Source organism: Hippocampus guttulatus, chromosome 11 (assembly GCF_054856545.1).
Source record: "Hippocampus guttulatus isolate MCC_2025c chromosome 11, RoL_Hgut_1.0, whole genome shotgun sequence".
Lineage (NCBI taxonomy): Eukaryota > Metazoa > Chordata > Actinopteri > Syngnathiformes > Syngnathidae > Hippocampus > Hippocampus guttulatus.
Genome location: NC_141271.1, coordinates 5,472,265 through 5,494,714, shown reverse-complemented (window position 1 = coordinate 5,494,714; position 22,450 = coordinate 5,472,265). Strand labels below are relative to the sequence as shown.

The window sequence follows — 22,450 nt, the reverse complement described above, 5'->3', positions numbered from 1 at the left end:
GTTTATATCAGTGCTGTTTTTGTTTATTTGTGAATAGGCATCGACGGGAATACGTAAATCAACATCTAAATGCACCATATTGGAAACACACTGACAAACCAATCGGATGTAGTCATTGGGCAGAATAAACCCGACAGTGCAGGGGCAGTCAAGAGTGCTGCACAACGTCATTGACCGCCCACCTTATAAATATTAATGTGGTAAACGTCCCTGCGTGCTCATACGTGATGACGCACAGCGACAACTGCGGGTCCCGATTGCTGCAGCCGCTTGTCAGTGTGACGAAGATTGGCACTCAGGTAAGCTGTCACTCAAAATCCCTCTTTTCCGTCCCTATCAATCAAACAATCTGCGCTCAACGCAAAAATGCCCCAGGGCGAGAAACGCGGATTCTGTTGGGGAAACAGATGCTTAATGAGGCAGAACAGCATCGTGGAAAAATAAATGCTGTTCACAAGAGAAGGAGGCTGAAAAAACATGTCGGTGTTTAGACGAGGGTTGTGGAAAATCACACGGCTAACGCTCAAAACGAGGCCCGACAGCTGTAATGCTAGCGCGAAGGGGAGGGATAAGAAGGCGGCTGTCCTCCATGAATGGCTGTTGTCTGAAAGCTGTGGGCAACCTCGGTGTTGGTTCTTAAAATGTCGCTTAGTAAAATTATGCCAAGTACAGTTTGTAATCATTCAATAAACCCAGAATTATTTTTCAGCGCCCAGTCATTTCACATCCTGTGTCGGTACAAGATTTACCGTACGCCTCCACTATCGTATATTCCTTAAGCGGAGTTCTGAATGTCGCAACAAAATAGTTTTTGCCAATGATCATTTAGGGTAATATGGCGGTTTGTATTTCAATCGTACCAGCAGGCCAGCCACTTATAAATAAAAGTTAGCTATTTTGCTAATGTTAGCCGAGGAGCTGGCCCGTGTCACAGGCGAGCAACATACAGAGTGAAAGAGAGAGGGACTGCATATTCTAAGTATTTATTTGGTCGCTAAACATTATTACACTTGGCTTCGTCGAACATGGTCATACTTTGCCGCCACAAACATAAATTGTTGCTGACACCGAGCTAAAAGCTAAGAGCGTTGTGGGTGTGTTAAAAGTAGTTCGAAGGTAACGCGATATTTGAAAGTGCAACGGAAAAGCGTGTCGTGTTGTCTCTGTTGAGGTACATAGTGTTTCCTAGACACCAGTTATGCACTGTGGCGGCAAATATTTTAAAATCTGTGCAACCCCTATCATAATTTTTAATTTGACATCTTATGTTGTGTTTTCAAGTTTTCATTCATCTGGAATAAGGAAAAACAAATGGAACCCCCCAAAATACTATAATCCTAAACTCATTTGTGTGTGTTATCATCATACTACTCGTACTACTAATAATTTTTGCAAAAATAATAGGGACCTCACAGTGGTCGCTGTTCTGGCCCAAATAAAAATAATTTGCAATACGTCGTTTGGTTTACAAAGAATCATAACATTTAAATATATCTCCCATATTGACATAATAATTGACGTTTGTTGTTTGTCTGTTTTTAAATAAAATTAAGTTTGTGTTTTATTTAGGTTGACTACCTATTGGCACAATCGATAATGCCTGAGTGTTTGCAGCATCTGCATTGAACGTGATGGCAGCCCATTCGGTTTCCATTGACAAATACGCCAAGGGAAAGCAACAGGTGGGTGAGCAAAACAGATGTTGGATTATCATACATCACCTTTTCTGAAACGAATGCATTTCATTTTGTTTACATAGTAATAAGGTAAATATGTTCACAAAATGTAAACCATTTAACTTTCTTTGCTTCACATTGTGGTGCTGTCAGTGGATTTGTTTTGGACACTCTGCTGAATAGATGGATGGGCTGTAAAGTGATTTTGTTGGCTCTGATGGTGTGGGAAAACGTGAGTCCCACTTGGCAGACCCAAACGTAGTGTGAGGGTTTGCTGGGAACGTCAGTGTGAGGGTTTGCTGGGAACGTCTGGCAGAATCTCATGTCAGGAAGAGTTTCAACTCCCACCTCCGGCAGAACTTTGCCCACATCCCGGGGGAGGCATGGGACATTGAGTCTGAGTGGACCATGTTTCATCCCTCCATTGTTGAGGCGGTCGATCACATCTGTGGCCGTAAGGTGGTTGGTGGCTGTCATTGCAGCAATCCTCAAGCCCGTTGGTGCACACTGACGGTCAGGTATCCTGAAAAATGGAAGAGGAGTCCTATCTGCCTTTTTAGCCTGTGGGATTCCGGAGGCAACTGACAGAAACCGGCTAGCAAAACTGAATGCACCTTCCCGTGTCGCTGAAGCAAAAACGCGTGCATGGGAAGAGCCCAGCAAAGCATTGTGACTCAGCAGCATCTGCTTGGTCTGTTGTGGTGAAGAAAGAGTTAGGCCAAAAGGCGAAACTCTTGATTTATCGTTCGGTCTACGTTCCTACCCTCACTTATGTGAAGAGCTCAGTTTTGTGTGGAGAGTAAAAGAGACATTTACTGCATCTTCACAATTAGTGACTCCAGCGTGAGCAAGAATGGCAGATTTCAATACAAGTCAAGTCAACTGTATTTATAGAGCACTTTCAAACAGCCATCGCTGCATACAAAGTGCTGTACATGGAGCAATTTAACATGCACAATAAACAGTAAAACAAATCGGTAATAAAGACGGTAGAAAGCACCAAACAGTAAAACCAAGAACAAATCTAAGTCATGCTGAGTCGAATGCCAAAGAATACAAGTGAGTTTTGAAGATGGGCAGCGAGGAGGCTTGCCGAATGTTCAGTGGGAGGTCATTCCAGAGAGAGGGACCAGCAACAGAAAAGGCTCGATCCCCTCTGAGCCTCAGTTTAGTTCTTGGTACTTCTCATAATGTCTGGTCCGCAGACCTGAGGCGCCGGGCAGGTGTGTTGGGGTGGATGAGCTCAAGTATCAACAAGACATCTGCTGTTGTCCGGTAGCACCGTGGAGCCGCCTGCAGACGACACATCCGTACAGTACTCTTTTGATGGCCGCATTTGCACTGGGAATACAGAATTTTGGACGTATCTTGGAAAGACCATGGTTGTGGATTTCTGGTTAGAATGAGCTTTGATATTTGAAGGTCCTTATTCAAAGAGGAATGGGTGTTTAGCCTCCTCTGGCATGGCCGCTCTCATAAGCCTTACTCAACTCTCAGGATTCCCTCTTTAAGAATTGAATTGTTTTATATGCCACTGCTCTTTTTCTTTTTGTAGGTTGCTATCATTTTGTGAAGCTGCCGTTAGCCAACATCAGCTGGGCCAATGTTTGCACAGAGTTCCCTTCTTTTTCTTGCCAGACAGAGCAGTGTGATCTTTAATTTGTAAATATCCAAGCAACTGCCCTGTTGGCTTGGAAGGTACGGAATCTTGTGGTTTGGTTGTTAATGTACCATAGCACGCCTGTGCTATCTGTCCAGAACACAGTCCTTGACCTGTAATTGTCTCCTCAACATTCTATGTGCCCTGGCAAAGTTAATCCCAGGCGTGAAATCGTTCGTCTCTGGCCTTTTTAATGACAAACTGATTCTCCAAATTGCACTGGATTGAAACATGTCGAATTCAAACTTGACAAGCAGTTCTGGAATGTTCATCTATTTGAACCATTGTCTGGGACTGCTACATCCCAGCTCAACTTTAGTCTACACAGCTCTTGTAAGTTCCAGTTTGGAGGTAGAACCACTGGTGCGAACATTCACAGCAGATCATAAATGCAATTCATAAAGAAGAGGATGTTTTGTCTGGTGAGACATTTATCTTGAATGATGAAAATCAGTCACGGCGTTCGCCCATATACGCTGTTTTATCTAGTTTGGTAGTAATCCGCTTGAGTCGGTTCATGTTTTTAAAACGCTTTAATCATTCATCTTTCTGTTGTTGTCTGGACCTGCTTTAATACCTTATGGCATGGGTGCCCATTACGTCGATCCTGATCTACCGGTAGATCTAAGACAGGTCCCAGGTAGATTCGAGGAGGAAAAAACCCAAAACAACCAGTTGTGTGTCTTTGTACATGTTAGTAATATTTTTTTTGTGTTAATGTACGCTGCACCCTAATCATCCTATCAGTCTCATTTTCACAAAAAAATGTTTTAAAAATAAAATAAAGCAGGTAAATCTTGAATTTACGATGGCTCGTGATTACGTCACTGGAAGTTGTTGTTCGCTCAGCAGTTTGCAATTGCAGCTTGTGATCAGAGCTGTTGCGGTCTATCTTTTATCGTCATTATTCTCATTCAGAGTTTGCTTCATGTACAATTCACCGAGGGCACGGGCAAAGAATAGGAATCTAGGAGGGCCCAGGGAAGCACTTTAAAACGGTACGTGTGAGCCACGATAGTTAACCGGCTGCAAAAGTGCATCGCATGCCTCAGTTTCAGGCTGTTTCTCATCATGGCGTGCGTGCGTGTGTGCGCGCCTTTTTTGACCAAAGATCTACTTTTCGATCAACCAACCTCCCGCGATCGACTCGTTACCGCACGCACACGCATATGCCCTGAAGAGCAATAGCCATAACGGCCCCTGAGATGAATGAAACAGAAAAATAAAGTAGACACAAAAGTTTGTGAAGAGCAAATCACTGCCTACCTTAGTAAAGACCTGACGGGTGGGATGGACTTTTGCAGCGTGTGAATGATCATAGCTCACGTGTACCGTTTTAAAATGCTTCTCCTGGCACTGCAGATTCCCATTCTTTGCCCGTGCCCTCTGTGAATTGTACATGAAACAAATTCTCAGTGAGAATAAGAATAACAATAAAAGATGGCACACAACAACACTGATTGCAAGCTGCATTTCCAGACTGCTGACCACTAACAACTTCCGGTGATGCAGGTCACAGATAGGATGCCAAGAGTGCAGTATGCACTAACACAAAAATATCATATTAATAACACGCACACAGACCCACAAATGTTTTGGGTTGGTTTTTGTGTGTGTGTGTTTCCCTCTACACCCGTGCTTTACTGTATGTGTGTTGCATGCAACACAAAGAACAATATCTAGCACACTGGTGTCAAAGTCATGGCCCGGGGGCCAGATCTGGCCCGCGAAATCAAATCAAGCATGTCAAGTTCCACGATGCTTGCTAAAGTCGGAACCAACATTTCATATTGTCACATGTAATCCACAATATAGGTTATTATTTTTGACTTCTGATTTTAAAAGTAGTTATTCATCAATTTGTTCTGCGCTGTGAATGTAACATGTGGAGGGGATTAAACATTTATATGGGTTCCCATAATTCATAACGGCCCTCCAAGGGAAACCGTAACTACAATGTGGCCCGCGACAAAAATGAGTTTGACATCCCTGATCAAGCATTACGAACAGCACTTAACCGAGTACTAAATAATTATGCATATGAAATGAAGTCACAAACATTTCATTACTATCTTGTCCGTTTATGGTTAACACAAAAGAAAACTGCATGCTTACCTTCATAGTAATGAGTATAATTTGAATGTGAACATTTTGAAGCCTTTGTGTCTTAAAGCAGCTGAGGTGGATGGATTGGCTTTTATGTTACGACATACGTCATTGTGCAAAAGCGGAGCCAAGAATAGCAGTGATCTTGCCAAGAATGTAGCCAATTTGTGGGAGGAGGCGGGACGGAAATAAATGGGCCGCTTTTGACAGTTGAACCGGAAACCTTTGGCATATACCCCATTATCAACACCATTTTTCCAGTTTTCATTTTGTTTTGATTCTCTTTTATCTTCATCTCGGACTTGTTTTGCCGAAGACAGAACTTGGTTGCACAAAACCCTGATTACCTAAAAAACAATTGTGGTTCGTGAAATTGCAGAGTGACTAGTAATTCTGGGAAACCTAAAGCCACTGTGGCTGGTGATGTAGAAAGTTAAGTCAAGCTCTGTGTACTAAGTAATTAAAAAAGTCAATTTTACATGTTTCTTTTAAATCACCGGACATAGATTCAGTCCAGGCCACCCACATGGTATGTGACGTTCACAATTTCTATTATTCACAATTTATATTGATTTACTTGATGCAAATATTGGCGTCTATGAGTGTTTTATATGTCATGAAATTAAAAGTGACATCCCACGTGTCACTTGAAATCTGCACATACTGAAAATAGAAAAGTGGCACATATTTTGCAGTGTTAATCCAGCCAAAGTTGTTTATTAGTTGCTGTTGTTACCTGAAAATAAGAGCTGAACTGTTGGTCTCTTGTCAACTGTTCATCTTTTTCTTGTCAATGTGAGTCTTCACAAGGGCCATAGTAAAGCAAGGCTCTGTTTGTGACTTTGCCCTCTGGCTCCCCTTGGTCCCTTGGCCCTTCACATGATGTGATCGTGAAACCCCAGCTCAAAACCTTTCACATTTTCTGTCGGTTTCTGTTTGTTGCCCTCTGTTTGTGTCTTGTTGCAGTGATTTTAAATAGTTGTTCTTTATTTATCTTCAGCAGATGCAAGGAGTAGCCAAGTTAGAGAGTGATACAGAAGACAAGTTTGAGGGGATGTTAGCAGAGGCACCCAGCCCGACACTCACAGATCCACAGACGCCCATGGACGTGGACAAATCCTCCATATATCGGTACAACGAAGTCTCTGTGTCTGATTTCTGAAGTGTGTGTGTGTCTCTCTCTTTCTTCCTTTTAATCACACTCAAATGTTTCAGCTCATTAAGCCATTTTTTAAGATCTCATCAAAACAACCAACGTGATTCTGAAATGCAATATAATCATTCAGCATAAACCTACTGGCTTCACCTTGAACCTAATCTTGGCATTCGTAACTGTAATCAAGTGTTTGCAATGAATGCTGATTTAGTCTTCAGCATGGCTGTGCAGGAATTTTTGCACGCTCGTATGTGCCGAATTGATTTAACTCACACATTCCTGAGTTTTTTTAAGCATGATCTGCCCATTTAAGGTCATGTAACATTTCAGTGGGATGTAAGTCCAAACTTTGACTTGCCCACTCATATAATCCTCCCCCCAGCCATTCAGAGGTAGACTTATGTTTCGCGCCCCCTGTCCAATGCAAACCCCAAGAGGGAACCCCCATTCAACTTCCAGTTCAACATACTGAAGTTGTTCTGGTTTAAGTGTTTAGTAAGTATAGTATTAGATCGTAGAAGGTAGCTTGTGGACACAGAAGGAAACGAACCTAACATCATTTTTACCTGCAACATATTTGTCACATTATGGATAGCGTGCGACACGATTCCACAGAATTGTGTATCGTTGGCATTCTGCCAATTTATTGGAAAGAACTGTTTTTGAAATGCATGCATTTAAGAGTATAAAGGGGTCTTAATTACATGGGTGAGTTGGCCATGAAGAGGAAGCTTTTATTAGCTGTTATTTTGACCAAATTATGTGAAAATGACCCATATATTTCCCTTTTGCAGACATCCCCTGTTCCCTTTGTTGGCTCTGCTGTTTGAGAAGTGTGAGCTGTCCACTCTTAGTTCTGAGTGCATCACGTCGGCAAGCTTTGATGTGGACATTGAGAATTTTGTCCGCTCTCAGGAGAAGGACGGAAAGCCCTTTTTCAGTGAAGACCCAGAACTCGACAACTTGGTGAGCTTACATCCTCCGACCAACAATGATATGCCAGCTCCACATTGTCTCTTTGGCGAACTTTTCTGTATTTTAGTCCGGCAGGTTGAAATCAAATGTACTTGTGGTACGAGATCATTCCATAAAGATGTGGCTTCGAGACATCAATTTTTAAACATAGATAGCTGCTCAACTTGCATCTTTGCATACATTGAAGCCTTGAATAAGCGTTACCCTTCTGTCTTTGTCATATTTATTTTACCTTGTGTTATTTTCACAAGTCTTGGGATTTACTAGCTAACCTGGGTTCTTGGGTATTGTATTTTGTGCAATGTCATGTGGAAATATGGGAATATTTGAGTTATAATTCCAAAATGAATGATTGTTCAGCAATGATAAGTGATCACTTTGGTATTTATAAGAACAAAATGAATGACTGTTTCAACTTTGGTCACCTTGTTTCTGACCGTGTGTATTTGTTTTTGACTTTAAAAACGCATTTGCATTTTTTACATGTATGTTGCCGCTTGACCGTGTGTCCACAAATCCAAGACGCTTTCCTAAAATGTGATTTTTTTATTTTTATTTTTTTTTTGCAGATGGTAAAAGCCATCCAGGTGCTGCGAATCCACCTGTTGGAGTTGGAGAAGGTGAGTGACCTGTGCAAGGACTTCTGCAGCCGTTACATTGCTTGCCTCAAGACTAAAATGAACAGTGAGACCCTACTGAGTGGAGAGCCTGGTAGTCCTTACTCACCTGTTCAAAGCCAGGCCCCAAGTTTCTCACCAGCCAAATCCCAGGTCAGCGATCACCATCAAGTCACCCTCATAATGTCAGTTTGAGGTTATTGTGAACAATCAATCCAAGGCCCTTTTGTTATCAGGTCCCCTGCTCCATCTCAGGGAGTCCTCAGGGTCAAATTGTGGTGCCGGCTTCAGCCCTGCAACAAGGAAATGTCACCGTCACGGCAGTAAATCCCACCCAGGTAGTTGCAGGTATGTCATCATGGCATACTACCACACCGACAGGTAACTGTCCTGTTACTGCATTATTACAGCTGAAGAGCAACTCATGTCGAAAATGGCACTCTGACAAAGCTGCCTACCTCCAGCAACTCCAATATAACCATTGTGCATTCCTCCCAGGTGGCACAGTGTATCAGCCTGTAACAGTCGTCACTCACCAAGGACAAGTAGTAACACAGGCCATCTCACCTGGGACTCTACGTGTCCAAAACAATCAGGTTTGTCGTTTCTCTTTCTTTGATGACGTTGGCGTTAGCTCAAAAGACGAACACAAAAGTTCATTCCATCCATTCTCCGAACTGCTTTGCCTCCTTTGGGATGTTAGTGTGCTGAAGCCAATTCCAGCTGTCTTCAGGCAGTAGGCGGGGTACAGCCTGTCGTGGTCATTCATTTTCCTTAAAAATAAAATAAAATAAAATAGCAGTGTTTGAAAAAAGTGAATAAACCAAACAGTAATCATCATAATTCCAACACAAATACATTGAGAACACTGAAAATTGTGTGTATAATTTAATTTATGTGTGTGCGCTTGAGATGAGAGCACAGCATAGACAGCGAGCTAAATAATCCTCCAATAAAAACACGAAGATGAGAATCCACCGTTTAGTATTTCTATGGAGTCTTTCTTGTAAAACTGTACACAAACAGAAACACAATACAAATGTTTGTCTAGCATCCAATTATACATATGAAATGATATTCGACACGCTTGTAACAGCTCTATTCTCTATCTTATTCAACAAATCTATAGTTAATATCCACAGAGATTAATTGATGAAATACTTATATATGACAATAAATAACTTGCTCAGCAAAGAGTGGTATATACAACTGTGTAAATGTACTTACAGATTGTGCCTGAATGTGTCAAAAGAAGGAGATGGAAGTGGATGTTATCACACCTCTCCACTGTTTCACTCTTATGAATTAAAATGAACTGTAATACAATACTTCCATCACTGGGGCACTGCACTACACTGTAATACAACTACTGGGGGCAGAATACTCCCTGCCTGGCATCTGTAAAATGGTAACCCAATAAACCAACAGGAAAAAACAATGAACATCATCAAAGGTAAGTGTCAATGTATTATCCTCTATATAGTGTCCTTGGGAACCATGAAGAGAAGACCAGCTGGTCAGCTGGTAGGGTCCAGGTGGCATGATCAGCTGGGTTGTGGTCAGTGGACACCTTGTTCCACTGGTTTGGCTTCGGGGCAAATTTGCTTTGCCGAAGGTGGACCCAACTCCATTGTGACCTCTGTCGTCTATCATCTTAGGGTAAGCAACAGCGCTTACTGATTTGGTGGATGTGTCGCGAAGGATGCACATGTCTCTTCTCTGAGCTTGGATGCTGACAGGCATCAGGTGGATGATAGCTGTCGAAGCTTGGCAGATACCAGCACTCTTCACCGGATGTAGGAGGAGGAGCTGGTTCTGTGTGTCCGGAATGTAAATTATTTTCCATGAATTCTGCATTGTGATCTTTCGTCCTCGGCTTCTTCAAAGTACGCCGAAGGAACGGGAGACGGTTGAGGGCTTGCTTTCTGTCGTTTGGCAAGCGTTGCCTTGGAAACCGTAACGGGAGGGGAGCTACCGAACTGTTGGAGTCATCCTTTGAGAACTCTTCATTCGTGATTTGGAGGGAGATCTCGTCTTCGACAGAAAGTGACAGTTTATCATTCTGAATGGTGTGCCTGAAGATCTGCTTGCAAAGACCATATGGAACGGGGTTTCGAGGAGGTTGTTTAGGGTGCTTTCCTGTAAACCTCTCTTTAACGTAGATGCTGCTCTCACAGGGTTTGAAGCAGCTGACTCAATCATTCTCCAGGATACTGGTCCTGAAAGTGTTCACAGTGGGTTTGTGGGCTCCCCTGAGGCACACGTCTCCGATAATTACCCATCCTAAATCAAGGCGTTGGGCTTATGGCGCATTGTGTGTTACATTGGCTGCGAACCTTGTGGACTCGAATGACGTCTCTTCCAAGCAACAGAAGGATTTCAGCTGAAGCGTCAAGCGGTGGTATCCTGTTAGCAATGGTTTTGAGGTGGCGATGGTGTGAAGCGGCCTCTGGAGCTGGTATCTCTTCTCTGTTATTCGGTATCAAATTGTATTCAATGAGTGTTGGAAGTGCCAAGGATACTCCACCATCGATAGCCTCTATGACGAAGTTTGTGGCTCTTCCTCCTCTGGTTTCTGTCATGCCAGAACATGTTTTCAGTGTATAGGGAGAGACCATTCCCTGAACGTTAAACATGTCGAAGAAGGCGGATTTGGCCAGTGACAAATTACTCTGGTCATCCAGGTTTACATACATTTTCTTCTTTTGTTCAGGACATCCTTTGGGATACACAGTGACTAGGCATATCTTGGAACATGACTTTCCGTGCAAGCCTTCCCCACAAATTTCAGTGCAGCTGGATGTAGCTACAGTGGAGTTCTCCTCAGCTTGCTCCCCGCCATCACCCTCGGAAGTCACGGGATCTTTTTCCATCCAGGGAGGCGGACCATCATGGAGAGCTGAGATGTGACGATCGCTGTCACACTCTGAACAGCGAATTACTGTCTTACAGTCTTTGGCTCTATAGTTTGTGGACATGCAGCATTTGAAACGGATGAAATGCTTTTTAAGGAAACTCGTCCTTTCCTCTAAGGTCTTCATTCTGAAACCCCTACACTTCCTGAGAGAGTGTGGTTTGTTATGAATGGTTCAATGTCTTTCAGGGTCTATGGGGGGGTTGTCACTACCTGAAAGGTTGGAGGCTTCAACCTCAGTTTTGTGAGCCGAGATTGGAGTCCTGCTCTTCCACTGCTTGATGGGAGGTTTCTCATCATCTTTGTAGCGTGCTGTGTCGGAGCCTTGGAGGGCAAAACTGGGATCCATCTTCATTTCTGCGTAACTGTTCACAAAGTTTACGAAGAAGGAGAATGGTGGATAATGGACACGGTTCTCTCTCTTGTATTTATTTCCTTGAGTGAACCATGTTTCTTGGAGGTTGAATGGAAGCTTCTCAACAATGGAATTAATGCCTCTAGCTGAGTTGAGGAAACTGAGGCCAGGAAGGTAACCATCGTTCTTTGCACCTTCTACTTCCAGAAGAAGGTCTGCAAGTTCTTGAAGACGTCGGCTGTCTTTCGGAGAGGTTTTAGTTACATTGTCGAGGCATTTGAATAGTGAAGCTTCAATAACCTCTGGAGAACAGGAAGTCTTTTTCAACCGTTGCCATAGTCTGTTGAGTCCAGCCGCTGGATCGTTGACATGGCCTGCTCTGATCTGCAGGGCATGCTGAAGTGACTCCCCACCAAGCCATCTTGTAAGTAAGTCAGGCTCCTCACTAGGTTTGAGATCCAAGCCGTCGATGGTATTATCGAAAGCAGACCGCCATGACAGATAGCTCTCGGGCTGATTGTAAAACACCTTGAACCCGGATATGAGAAGGTCACGACGAGCGAGAAGGGCAGCTAGGTCAGAGACATCTGTGTACCTGCGTGGAAGCCTGTCGCTGACTTCGCGTGGAGAACTTGCTGCATTGTTGCCTTGTGGTGAGTGGGGACTGAAGGTATTGACGTTGGCATGAGGGAAGACTGCCCGCCGTGTGTTTTGGGGTTGCTCAAAACGCTGGGTTGTACAAGATGGCACAGGCTGGGACATGCTGGGGCTGTTATGTGAAATGTCCTTATATTGGAGCTGTGGAGGGTTTACTGAGTTCCCTTTCTTAACAGCTTTCGCGTCTATTTGGGGGTTGAAGTGTGCGTCAATGTAGTCTTCAATGCGTTGTTTTGATTGAGCTGGCGATAAAGGGGGGCCGATAGCCAAGTCCCTTCAATTTCTGCGGCAGCTTCAAGCACCTTCGGTGCAGCCTCTGCATTTGCTCGTGCAGCTGCTGCAACCTGACTTGAAAGAGCGCTTTGAAGATGATGGCTGGCTAGCACTTAAAGACCCACACACTAACTTAACCTCGAAGTTAGACATTTCCTTGGGCTCTGACATTTGTTCTTGGAGGAGGTGTAATGTGTATCCAATCCACCGCAATGTTTTTGACGTAGGGGTAATATTTTTACTCTTCTGCCCTAACCATGTGTTTGAGATAAGAGGCGTAGACAGCGAGCTAAACAATCCTCCAATAAAAACACGATGATGAGAATCCACCGTTTGGTATACACTGAAAACATGTTATACATATGAAATGATATTTGACACTCTTGTAACAGCTCTATTCTCTATCTTATTCAACAAATCTATGATAAATATCCACAGAGATTAATTGATGAAATACTTATATATGACAATAAATAACTTGCTCAGCAAAGAGTGGTATATACAACTGTGTAAATGTACTTACAGATTGTGCCTGAATGTGTCAAAAGAAGGAGGATGGAAGTGGATGTTATCACACCTCTCCACTGTTTCACTCTTATGAATTAAAATGGCTACCCCACTGACTTTATGGGTGGTTCTCACTACTTCCACCACTAGAGGCACTGTACTGAACTCTAATACAATACTTCCATCACTAGGGGCACTGCACTACACTGTAATACAATTACTGGGGGCAGAATAGTGGTTTTATTGTTTGCTCTTGCTTGTAAAGTGGCCTTGAGTGTTGAGTGAAAGGCGCTTACAAATAAAATTTATTATTATCATCTGGACTTGGACTCGGACCTTGTGAACTCAAACTTGACTTGGACCTTTGTGACTTGGATTGGATGAAGTTGGACTTGACTACAACCCTGCACTCACGGGGATCCATCCACTTGAATGAGAGGTCTCCAGCCTCCAGAGAAGAGTGTCACTGCTTCCTTTGCCGGACGGTCGTAGCTCCCGCCTCAGGGTTGGCGCAGTTAAGATGATGAGCCATTGATTCGAAGGGGCAACCATGAAGCCCTCTATTCAGAATAAAATGAGTGCTGGGGGTGAGCTTTGAGTACCTTTCGCAAAATCACTTTTGCATGACTTCATCTATTGGATTCTATGTTTCATATAGAAGTTGTAAATATGGTTTCCCGGTTCAATATTGATGGAAAACACAAAATATGTGGACGATATACACTGTATTTTTGACTTGACAGCGACCGGTTGTGTCTCGCTGTCTTAAACCCGGAAATAGAATTTCTCCTTTTGTGCATTTGATGGGCTGTACATTGCCACATCATGGAAAGGCAATTCATAATTTGATATTCTAAATGAGCATTAAATTTAATGATACAACTAATTGTGTGTTGTTTCACCTCAGAACTTGTTTTATCATGTCGGGGTTTTTTGTACTGAAACTCTTTGTGGGTTTTTAACATAAAATTTGCAAATACCGGCACTATAGCCATGACATTTACACTTAGTGAATGATAACTTTAAACACAATTCATTTCAATGTGCAGGATGCTTTATAAAAATTCAATTTTATGTAATTGCCCAAGTAAGCAAATAGCATCAATTTGGGTTAATGACCCATAGAATGAGGGATTCCTTTGTTTGGATGATTAAGTGTATTTTAATGTATCAACCTGTTGTGTCAGTTTGAGTCACGCACAGTGACTGAAGTTGCCCAGCCAACCGATTATCAGTTGAGGCTAACTTTACTTGTAATATACTGTACATCACCAAACAGCATATAAATAACATAGCAAGCACTCTTCATCAGCATCTATACTTATCTGCAAACATGGAAGCTGCTCATTTCACTCATGATATCATGTTTTGCTGTGTAAAGTGAATACCTTCCCTTCTTCTTTTCTTTCCGGCAGACTGGGCACATTAAGTGCATTGCTGCCGTCCACTGGTCAGATGACTAGCACACAAAGCAAACCAAAACTAACACCTGTTCAGTTTTTGGATACAGCCTAGTGTTTCTGAAAAAACTGCAAAGCCACCCTTCCCCTCTGCCTTCGTGAACCATTTGGCCCCACCAAATCATTCGAAATGACATGCCCCCTAAACCTAACCCAGCCATCACCTCAATCGATGCTGCATATGATGGACATCACAGCATCACATCTGCTCCTCTGACTTCCTTACACCACAAACCTCACAACAGCCATCACAATTTTTCATCATAAGTGGAGTCCACCGTCCAGTCCATAGTGAGACAAAGCCCTGTCAATTTTGTATCCTCTTGCCTTGTGAAACATGTAGTAACAGTACACTCTGCGAATGGATTAATGTGTTAAAGATTCCTCCCTCTCCTTTCAGTATTCCACGTTTATTGCCATTATTCGTGTAGTAAGTATTACTTCCCTAATTTTGGCATGAGATTCCATGCTCCCCAAGGACACTTAGATCTGTACTCCTGAATGGTTTGTTCTCAATTTGGCAATATCATCTGCTATTTCATTGCCCATGACACCCACATTTGTTGGCATCCATCCATCCATCCATTTTCTCCCGCTTATCCAAAGTCGGGCCAACAGCTGTAGCAGGGAAGCCCAGACTTCCCTCTCCCCAACCACTTCTTTCTGCTCTTCCTGGGTGATCCCAAGGTGTTCCGGGGCTAACCAGGAGACAAACTCTCCAGCGTGTCCTGGGTCGTCCCCGGGCTTCCTGCCGGTAGGATATGCCCGGAACACCTCACCAGGGAGCCGTCCAAGGAGGCATCTTAACAAATGCCTGAGCCACTTCTCGACATGGAGGAGAAGCGGCTCACCTCTGAGCCCCTCCCGGATGAGCGCACTCCTAAGCTTATCTTAAGGGAGAGCCCGGACACCCTGCGGCGAAAACTCATTTCGGCCTCTTGTGTCCAGCATTCAACATCGTTCTTTCGGTCATGACCATAGGTGAGGAGGGTTGGAACGTAGGTCGACCGGTAAATTGAGAGCTTCGCCTTTGGGCTCAGCTCCTTCTTCACCACGACAGACCGATATAAAGTCCACATGACAGCAGACGCCGTCGTGACCTGTCTGTCAATCTCCCCCTCCCTCCCGCCCTCACTCGGGAACAAGACCCCAAGATACTTAAACCCCACCACTTGGGGTAAGATCTCATCGCCGACCCACAATAAGTCCATTCCGTAACGATCATCTCCAACCTGAAAATCAACATTCAATCATGAGATTGGGTCGAGCCCTACCGCCACCTCTTCCCAATGCCACCCCAGCGTTGACAAAGAATCAGTGCAAATTAAAGAAATTTTAACCCCCACTTCTTCTACCCACCACAGTGACCAATGAATCCCAATCAATTCAACCGTGAAGACCGCAATGCCATCAGGAAGCTGTCGACCCTGTCTAAACTCTAACTGAGGAACTTAAATACCAAAACTCACTTGACAGCTCGTCGGATCGCTTGACCCATCATTGTAAATTATGCAGCATCGACCCTTTCATTCCTAAGGTGCGTATTTACATAAATCCCTTTTGTAACCATGTCGTACCGCTTCATATACTGAAACATCTATGTCAGGGTCAGACTATAACCAAGGTTGAATGGCAGGCCAAATCACAGGACCCACAATGTCTCTACCCTGTAAACAGGGATGGACAATTTGATTTTTAACTGACTGTTTAAAAAAAACAAAGCTCGCTCTATCTGTTCCTCTTCTATATCTGTGGTTTTATTATTGCTCTTGGTTGTAAAGTGTCCTTGAGTGTTGTGAAAGGCGCTTGCAAATGTAATGTAATGTATTATTATTATTATATAGCCAGCTATCATCGAATACTGATGCGAAGAGAAGTGATTCTCCAAATCCTTTTAACTTGATAATATAACTGAAGGCCAGTTTCGTAATACAAAATACAAAGGACTTTCTCCGGTTTCCACGAGTAGAGCAGAGACTGAGGTAGTGCTCACTGCATCCACACATATTCTAAGTGTCCTTGCCTGAACCACATCACGTTCAGCCAAAGTGGTCTTGGCTGCGGAGCCATGGACCACAAATCCATTGTCAAACACCGATCAAACCATAGCTCTATTTACTGTTAACATTTCATCCCTCCCTGCGTCCCAAGTAGAACCAGTTCGGTAAATCCTTATGTTTGTAGCAGTATTACATTTGTTAACTATTGTCTGAATATGTTTATCTATGTAAGTTTTGGTTGTTTTTTGTAATCCAGCCATATTCAGAGAAATTATATACACGCACCCCTTCAACTCGCTCACCATGTAGTATCAGACCATGATGTACAGGTACTGAGCTGGTAGGGAATGAGTATGCCCACACCTGCTCTGCGCCTCTCACTGGCGGCAACTTCAGAGTGGAAAAGAGTCCAACCCCTCTGTGTGTGGAGGCAAGTCCGACTGTGTCAAGTTGGAACATCTCTGCCTCGCACATCAGCACAGGTTCTTTCCCTGTAAGAGAGGTGACATTCCATGTCCCTAGGCTAGCTTTTGTGACCCATGGGAAGGGGGGCCCACGTTTACTTCTTCGGGCTGAGCCCTGCCAGGCCTCATGGGTGTAGGCCCGGCCACCAGGCGCTCGCCAGCGAGCCCCACCTCCAGGCCTGGCTCCAGAGTGGGGGGGCCTGGTGACCCACATCCAGGCAAGGGAAACGGAGGTCCATGAATTATACTTATCATAAGTGACTTTTGTGACTTACCTAGCTGATAGTTTGAGCTTTCGTCTGAGCTGTGACTGCTTCCTGTGACGGTTTCAGGAAAGCGTCAAAATAAGGCTCCCTGACCTGGTCAAGGCTGCGAACCATCGCTTTGCCAGTGTTGAAGAGATGTGTCAAGTCCAGTACAATCATGCACAAAGCCTCTGAGTCTGAGCCTCATCTCTTTGTCCAAAATGCAGGGAAACCTCTCTCATGCATCAACATGAAACAGGTCTTTCTGCAATATGGATGCCGATATGGCTATATATTTTTTTCTTTTTTGATGACCGTATTTTCCGCACTATAAGGCACACCTAAAAGCATTCAATGTTCTCAAAAGCTGACAGTGCGCTTTATATAGATATATTTTTCCCAAGATGGCGCCCGAGTAGGCTCTTCAAGAGCCTTGCTTTTTTGATTTTGTCTTTTGTTTTGTCACATGTTGTTTGTTGTTTCATCGTGTGGACCTGATATGGACTGTTTTCAGCATTTTTTGGCCACGACATGCGTCAAAGGAGAAGTATCTGTGCTTGGTGATTGCGCCTTCTCGGCAGCACACCTGTACCAGCACAGATTTTGATTGGGAGGAATGTCGGCGCCATTGACTGTCGGTGCTGGACAGACCTGGGGCGCTTGTGTTTTTTGCGCCTGTAATGGGCAGCATTTTTCACAACCCCGTTTTGTTCAGTGGAGATGTCGGCGCTGTTGACTTTGAAAATTAGCTTGTAGCCGACGTGTGCACATTTTGAGCATGACGTCTCTGATCCACTGGTTAAAGGACACTTTGATTCTCTCCTCTTTCATCTCAAACTGCTTCAAACAACAAAGTATGTGACGGAAAAGTGGTTAGGACTGCACGACTGTCCGTGTTTTATGTTATGTGTTGTGTTTATTTATTTTACTTTATGTTAACTGTTTTGTTAATCGCTTTGTTACAGCTGCCGCTGTTGTGAAAGCGCTATATAAATCAGCATGTATTGTATTGTATAATCAATCCAATGCGCCTTTATGTATGGATCAATATTCTGATTTCTGGAACGTAGTATTTTAAATGTTCTGTAAAGCGCTTTGCTACAGCTGCAGCAGTTGTGAAAGCGCTATACAAATAAAGTTGTATTGTATTCCTTTGGTGGCATCCATCTAGTGGATGCATAATGCAACTGCACCCACTAACGTGGCTTCTATTTTATGCGCCTTATAATGCAGTGCGCCCAATATATGAAAACGGTTTTAAAATAGGCCATTCATGATGCGCCTTACACTCCGAAGCGCTTTCTCGTGTGGAAAATACGCTATTTAATTTTTTAATGAATAGAGTATTTTAGGAAAACTGAAGCCACAAAACTTGAAGCGAGAAGTGGCGAGAGGTTACTGTATTTTAATAAAGGTTTGACTCCCTTCCCTGCGACTGACTGGCAACAAATTCAGGATGTAGTCCACTTTTTGTCCAAAGTCAGCTGGGATTGGCTCCAGCACCCTGATAAGCGGTGTTGAAAATGGATGGATGGATGACTTCTACCCCTTTACTGAGTCATTAACGCCATGATAAATCCACAGGGCCCACGTACTAAAAATTTTAAATGACGCGCTTAGGACACAAATCTACTGCTGTATATCAAACTAGAGTTGTATACGTTCTTACGTCGCCAAAGTGAGGGTGGGAGGGGGCAACAATTAGAATGAAAGTCAGGGGTACGTCCCCCTTGCCATCTGCATCCATGAGTACAGAGAAGGTCTGCATTATATGTGAATTTTTGCTCTTCACGGGGCGGCCTGGTCCCTATCATCCACAAATTTCGGTGGTCCACTGTATAATAATATACGAGTTAAGTGCTCACTTAAAAAAAAAAAACAATAAAAAAATGATGTTCACTGTTGGCAATTTTTAAAAATTGTTGGATAGTGATGCTACGGTAATGTAATTTTAATGACTGTGATTTGGTTTTCCTTTTTTTTTTTTTTAATCCAATTATACATCACAGCAAGCGGCATCTTATTGAAACAATATCATTTGATTCTGTTTTTAAAAAAATACACTGACATAATACGGGTCATGATTGAAGTGAGCGTGTTGACATTGCCATCGACAACCGTTCAAGTTTGTTGCATGGCCCCTTTGGAAAATGAATTGCCCCGGGTGTACCGGTAAGTTGGAAATTTTAAGAGGCTTTAAGAAAATTCTTATGATGTAGCAATTAGGTTGTTTTTATCAAGTATGTTTAACATTACCAATTTGCAATGGTATGTACAGTTGTTCTTGGCTAACCTATTCTCCATTTTGCTCAGCTCCAGCTGCGGTTTCATCAGGACTTAAACCTCTTCAATCACGACGACAGCTCGACAAAAAACAAACGCGGCGTTCTACCCAAGCATGCCACAAATGTCATGCGCTCATGGCTTTTTCAGCACATTGGAGTGAGTTTTTTGTGCGTCGGGTCATTTGTCAACCTTGAAATACAAAACCAACAAAATGTCTGCCTCCCTACCTCTGTAGCATCCTTACCCAACGGAAGATGAAAAGAAACAGATAGCCAGCCAGACAAATCTGACACTTCTACAGGTCAACAACTGGTGAGTGAAGTTTCCCCAATAGCCCACAAAGGCCCTTCTTTTCTCTCCCTATTGTTTGAATCATCTCATGTATTTGAACATAAGATATGTCTGACAATGTGTGAGTTATGTTAACTTGACTGGCTTGCTGTTATTAATCTATGTTTGCATGCGTTTCTTGGGAGATACGAGTAACGTTGCCTCATTACAGCGCAGTTTCATAACTCAAGTCTACTCAATACCTGTGGGAAAAGAATCACACTTTGGGGAGAAAAACACAGAAACTATATGCTGCCTTGTGTTTGCAGGTTTATAAATGCTCGAAGGCGGATTCTGCAGCCCATGTTGGATGCCAGCTCCTCTGAGACACCTAAAACTAAAAAGAAGACTCCTCAAAACAGGCCACTGCAGCGCTTCTGGCCTGACTCCATTGCCTCAGGGGGTGGCACACCACAGCAAGTTACAATGCCAGATGGTATGAATAAAATATTACAAAATGGCCAAAATGGCGTTTTACATTCTTACAAATTTGTCTTATTTACATTTTATTTAATTTATGAAAACAGTTTTGGCCACAGCAGAAGTGCCTAACCTCTTTTAACCGACGACCTACTTTTCAAGCCAACCAACCTTCGCTATCGACCGTTACCGCACGCACACTCGTGCGCGTGCACGCTCACACACGCACACGCACACGTATGCCATGATGAGCAGCAGCCATAACGGCCCCTAACATGAATGAAACAGAAAAATCAAGTCGAGTTTGTGAAAAGGAAATCAGTGCCGACCTTAGTGGGAGACCTAACGCGAAGGCATGGGACACACTTGCAGCATGTTAAGCGAAAGGAACATCACTTCCGTAGTTCACATGTACCCTTTTAAAATGTGTCTCCTGGCGCTCCATATTACCATTTTTTGCCAGTGCTATCATTGAATTGCAGATAACGCAAACGGAATAAGAACAATATTTAAAAAGAAAGAAAGAAAGAAAAAAAACAAAGCTGCTGACCACGAACAACTTCCAGTGATGGAGTTCATGCACCACCGTCTGTTAAACATGACCTGCTTTTTTATTTTATTTTAATTTTGAAAACTTTTTTTTTTTTTTTGTGAAAGTGAAACTGATAGGATGGTTAGGATGCAGTGTACACTAACACAAAAATATATAATATTCCTAACAGACACACAATCCCCGCGATTGACTTGGGACCAGTCGATCACGACTACCGGCACCTCTGATTTGCAGTACAGTATATGACAACTGCGTTTTGGAAGCAAGGAGTCTGATACCTCGACTCCCGCAAAATGTAGATTTACTGTGACCAGAGGAGACCCCTAAATTAAATTCACCATCCAAATGTTTGTCATTTTGATAATCACAGTGACTCAAAAGTAATCGTACAACACCGCTGAGTTTGTGCTCATTAACTTCTCCCCAAAGTGTACATTTCCGAAATTGACTGCGACTATGAATGTACTACGTTCTAATTAAAGACTTCCCCAAAGGAAGACGCACATCACGAGCGTCGGACGAAATCCTTGTATCTCTAAAACCATCGCTTTTCAGGAGACCCCAAAAACATATTTGTTCACCCATTGACATTGCGTCGTCAAAGAAAGCAAGCCATTCTCAACACTTCAGTGTAGTTTTGTGAAAAAAATTATTAAATGAACCCAATTGGGACAAAGAAGGTTTCAGCCCGACGCCAGCCACATGTACATGTACAGCGACAGATCTGACGTGCACGGTGCAATCTAAATATTTTTGTAGGACATCGTGAATGAGTTTGATCATCTCTGAATGTGATTTTTTTTCCCCATTTTTACCAAGTTTTTATTGGGGTAAACCTTGACGCAGATTTCTACTCGGACATTCAAGTTCCTTGACTGTTTTTTAGGTACAATGGTGACGATGAACATGGAGGGTCTTCACAGCCTGACATCGGATGGTGCGACACTGGCGGTACAGCAGGTGATGCTCGGAGGCCATAGTGAAGATGAATCTGGGGACAGTGGAGAGGATGACGACGACGCAGATATGGCTGGGCTGGGCCTTGACAACAGTGAATCACTCCAGTAGATAATGCGCGCAAACATCATACACTACAGTACATGTCCACGCAAAATGTCAAATGAGTCTGCAAAAGCGAGCGGTTTTTTGGATGGCCATCGTACAAACAGACACACACATTTGGGTTTATCCAGAGCACAAAACAGGATTTGTGGGAATTATCCCAATCTAAAATCCACCTTTTGCCGTGCGTGTTTTTCAGAAACTGTTTTTACTTATTTAGTTGCTGTAGGCGATTGCACTTTGTATATTTAAGCGAGAAAAGAAATGAAATTCATCCGAGGAAAGTGTTAAACACCAGAAGCGAGTTTGTTATGCTACGTTCATAAATATTGACAAACATCATGTCTTTCTTCACCCCTGTTGAATTGTAAGTTTGGATGACAACACTTTAAAGTTCTATTGTTAGGGTTTGTCTCTTTTTGCATGCTTGTGTTTTGAGTAGATATGTGCAAGACTGACTCCACAGCTCTCACATGGACCTCTGCAAAAGAGCAAAGCTCTTGGGAGTTTCAAAATAAAAGGCAGATGCTTATTTTTATATCCATACACATAATATGAAAATAGTGTTTTTTTGTTTGTTTGTTTGCTTGTTTTTGTTCCGTTTGTAACAAATGTTGATGTACAGATTCATAAAAACAGCAACCTTGTTTTCCAGGGTTCTTTGTGAAGTTTTCTTAAAAAACTGAAAAAAAAGAATTAAATTGGTTTTAAACTTAAAATCGAGTTGTGTGTTC

General features: G+C 43.0%; 1 protein-coding gene across 4 annotated transcripts; it reads left to right on the top strand.

Annotated features, from left to right (window-relative positions):
- Nucleotides 1–134: 134 nt before the first annotated feature.
- pknox1.1 (pbx/knotted 1 homeobox 1.1) lies at nt 135–22,435 on the top strand. 4 transcript variants are annotated; one of them, XM_086123589.1, is made up of 11 exons: nt 135–299; nt 1,570–1,682; nt 6,446–6,573; nt 7,393–7,564; nt 8,143–8,343; nt 8,427–8,571; nt 8,689–8,786; nt 19,379–19,507; nt 19,587–19,663; nt 19,951–20,117; nt 21,541–22,435. In XM_086123589.1, the coding sequence occupies exons 2-11, from the start codon at nt 1,632–1,634 to the stop codon at nt 21,720–21,722; spliced, it is 1,350 nt and encodes a 449-aa protein (XP_085979715.1). In that variant the 5' UTR covers nt 135–299; nt 1,570–1,631; the 3' UTR covers nt 21,723–22,435. The 4 variants fall into 4 exon arrangements, with proteins under 4 accessions (XP_085979715.1, XP_085979717.1, XP_085979714.1 ...); XM_086123591.1 differs by having other exon boundaries at nt 6,443–6,573; nt 8,427–8,538; XM_086123588.1 differs by having other exon boundaries at nt 6,443–6,573.
- Nucleotides 22,436–22,450: the final 15 nt, after the last annotated feature.

Excerpts from the sequence above, each read along its gene's own strand:
- pknox1.1 (XM_086123592.1), top strand. The coding sequence starts at position 228 with ATGACGCACAGCGACAACTGCGGGTCCCGATTGCTGCAGCCGCTTGTC. Across the intron at positions 8,787-19,378 it reads TACGTGTCCAAAACAATCAG|CTCCAGCTGCGGTTTCATCA; the intron begins GTTTGTCGTTTC and ends CATTTTGCTCAG. Across the intron at positions 20,118-21,540 it reads GCAAGTTACAATGCCAGATG|GTACAATGGTGACGATGAAC; the intron begins GTATGAATAAAA and ends ACTGTTTTTTAG.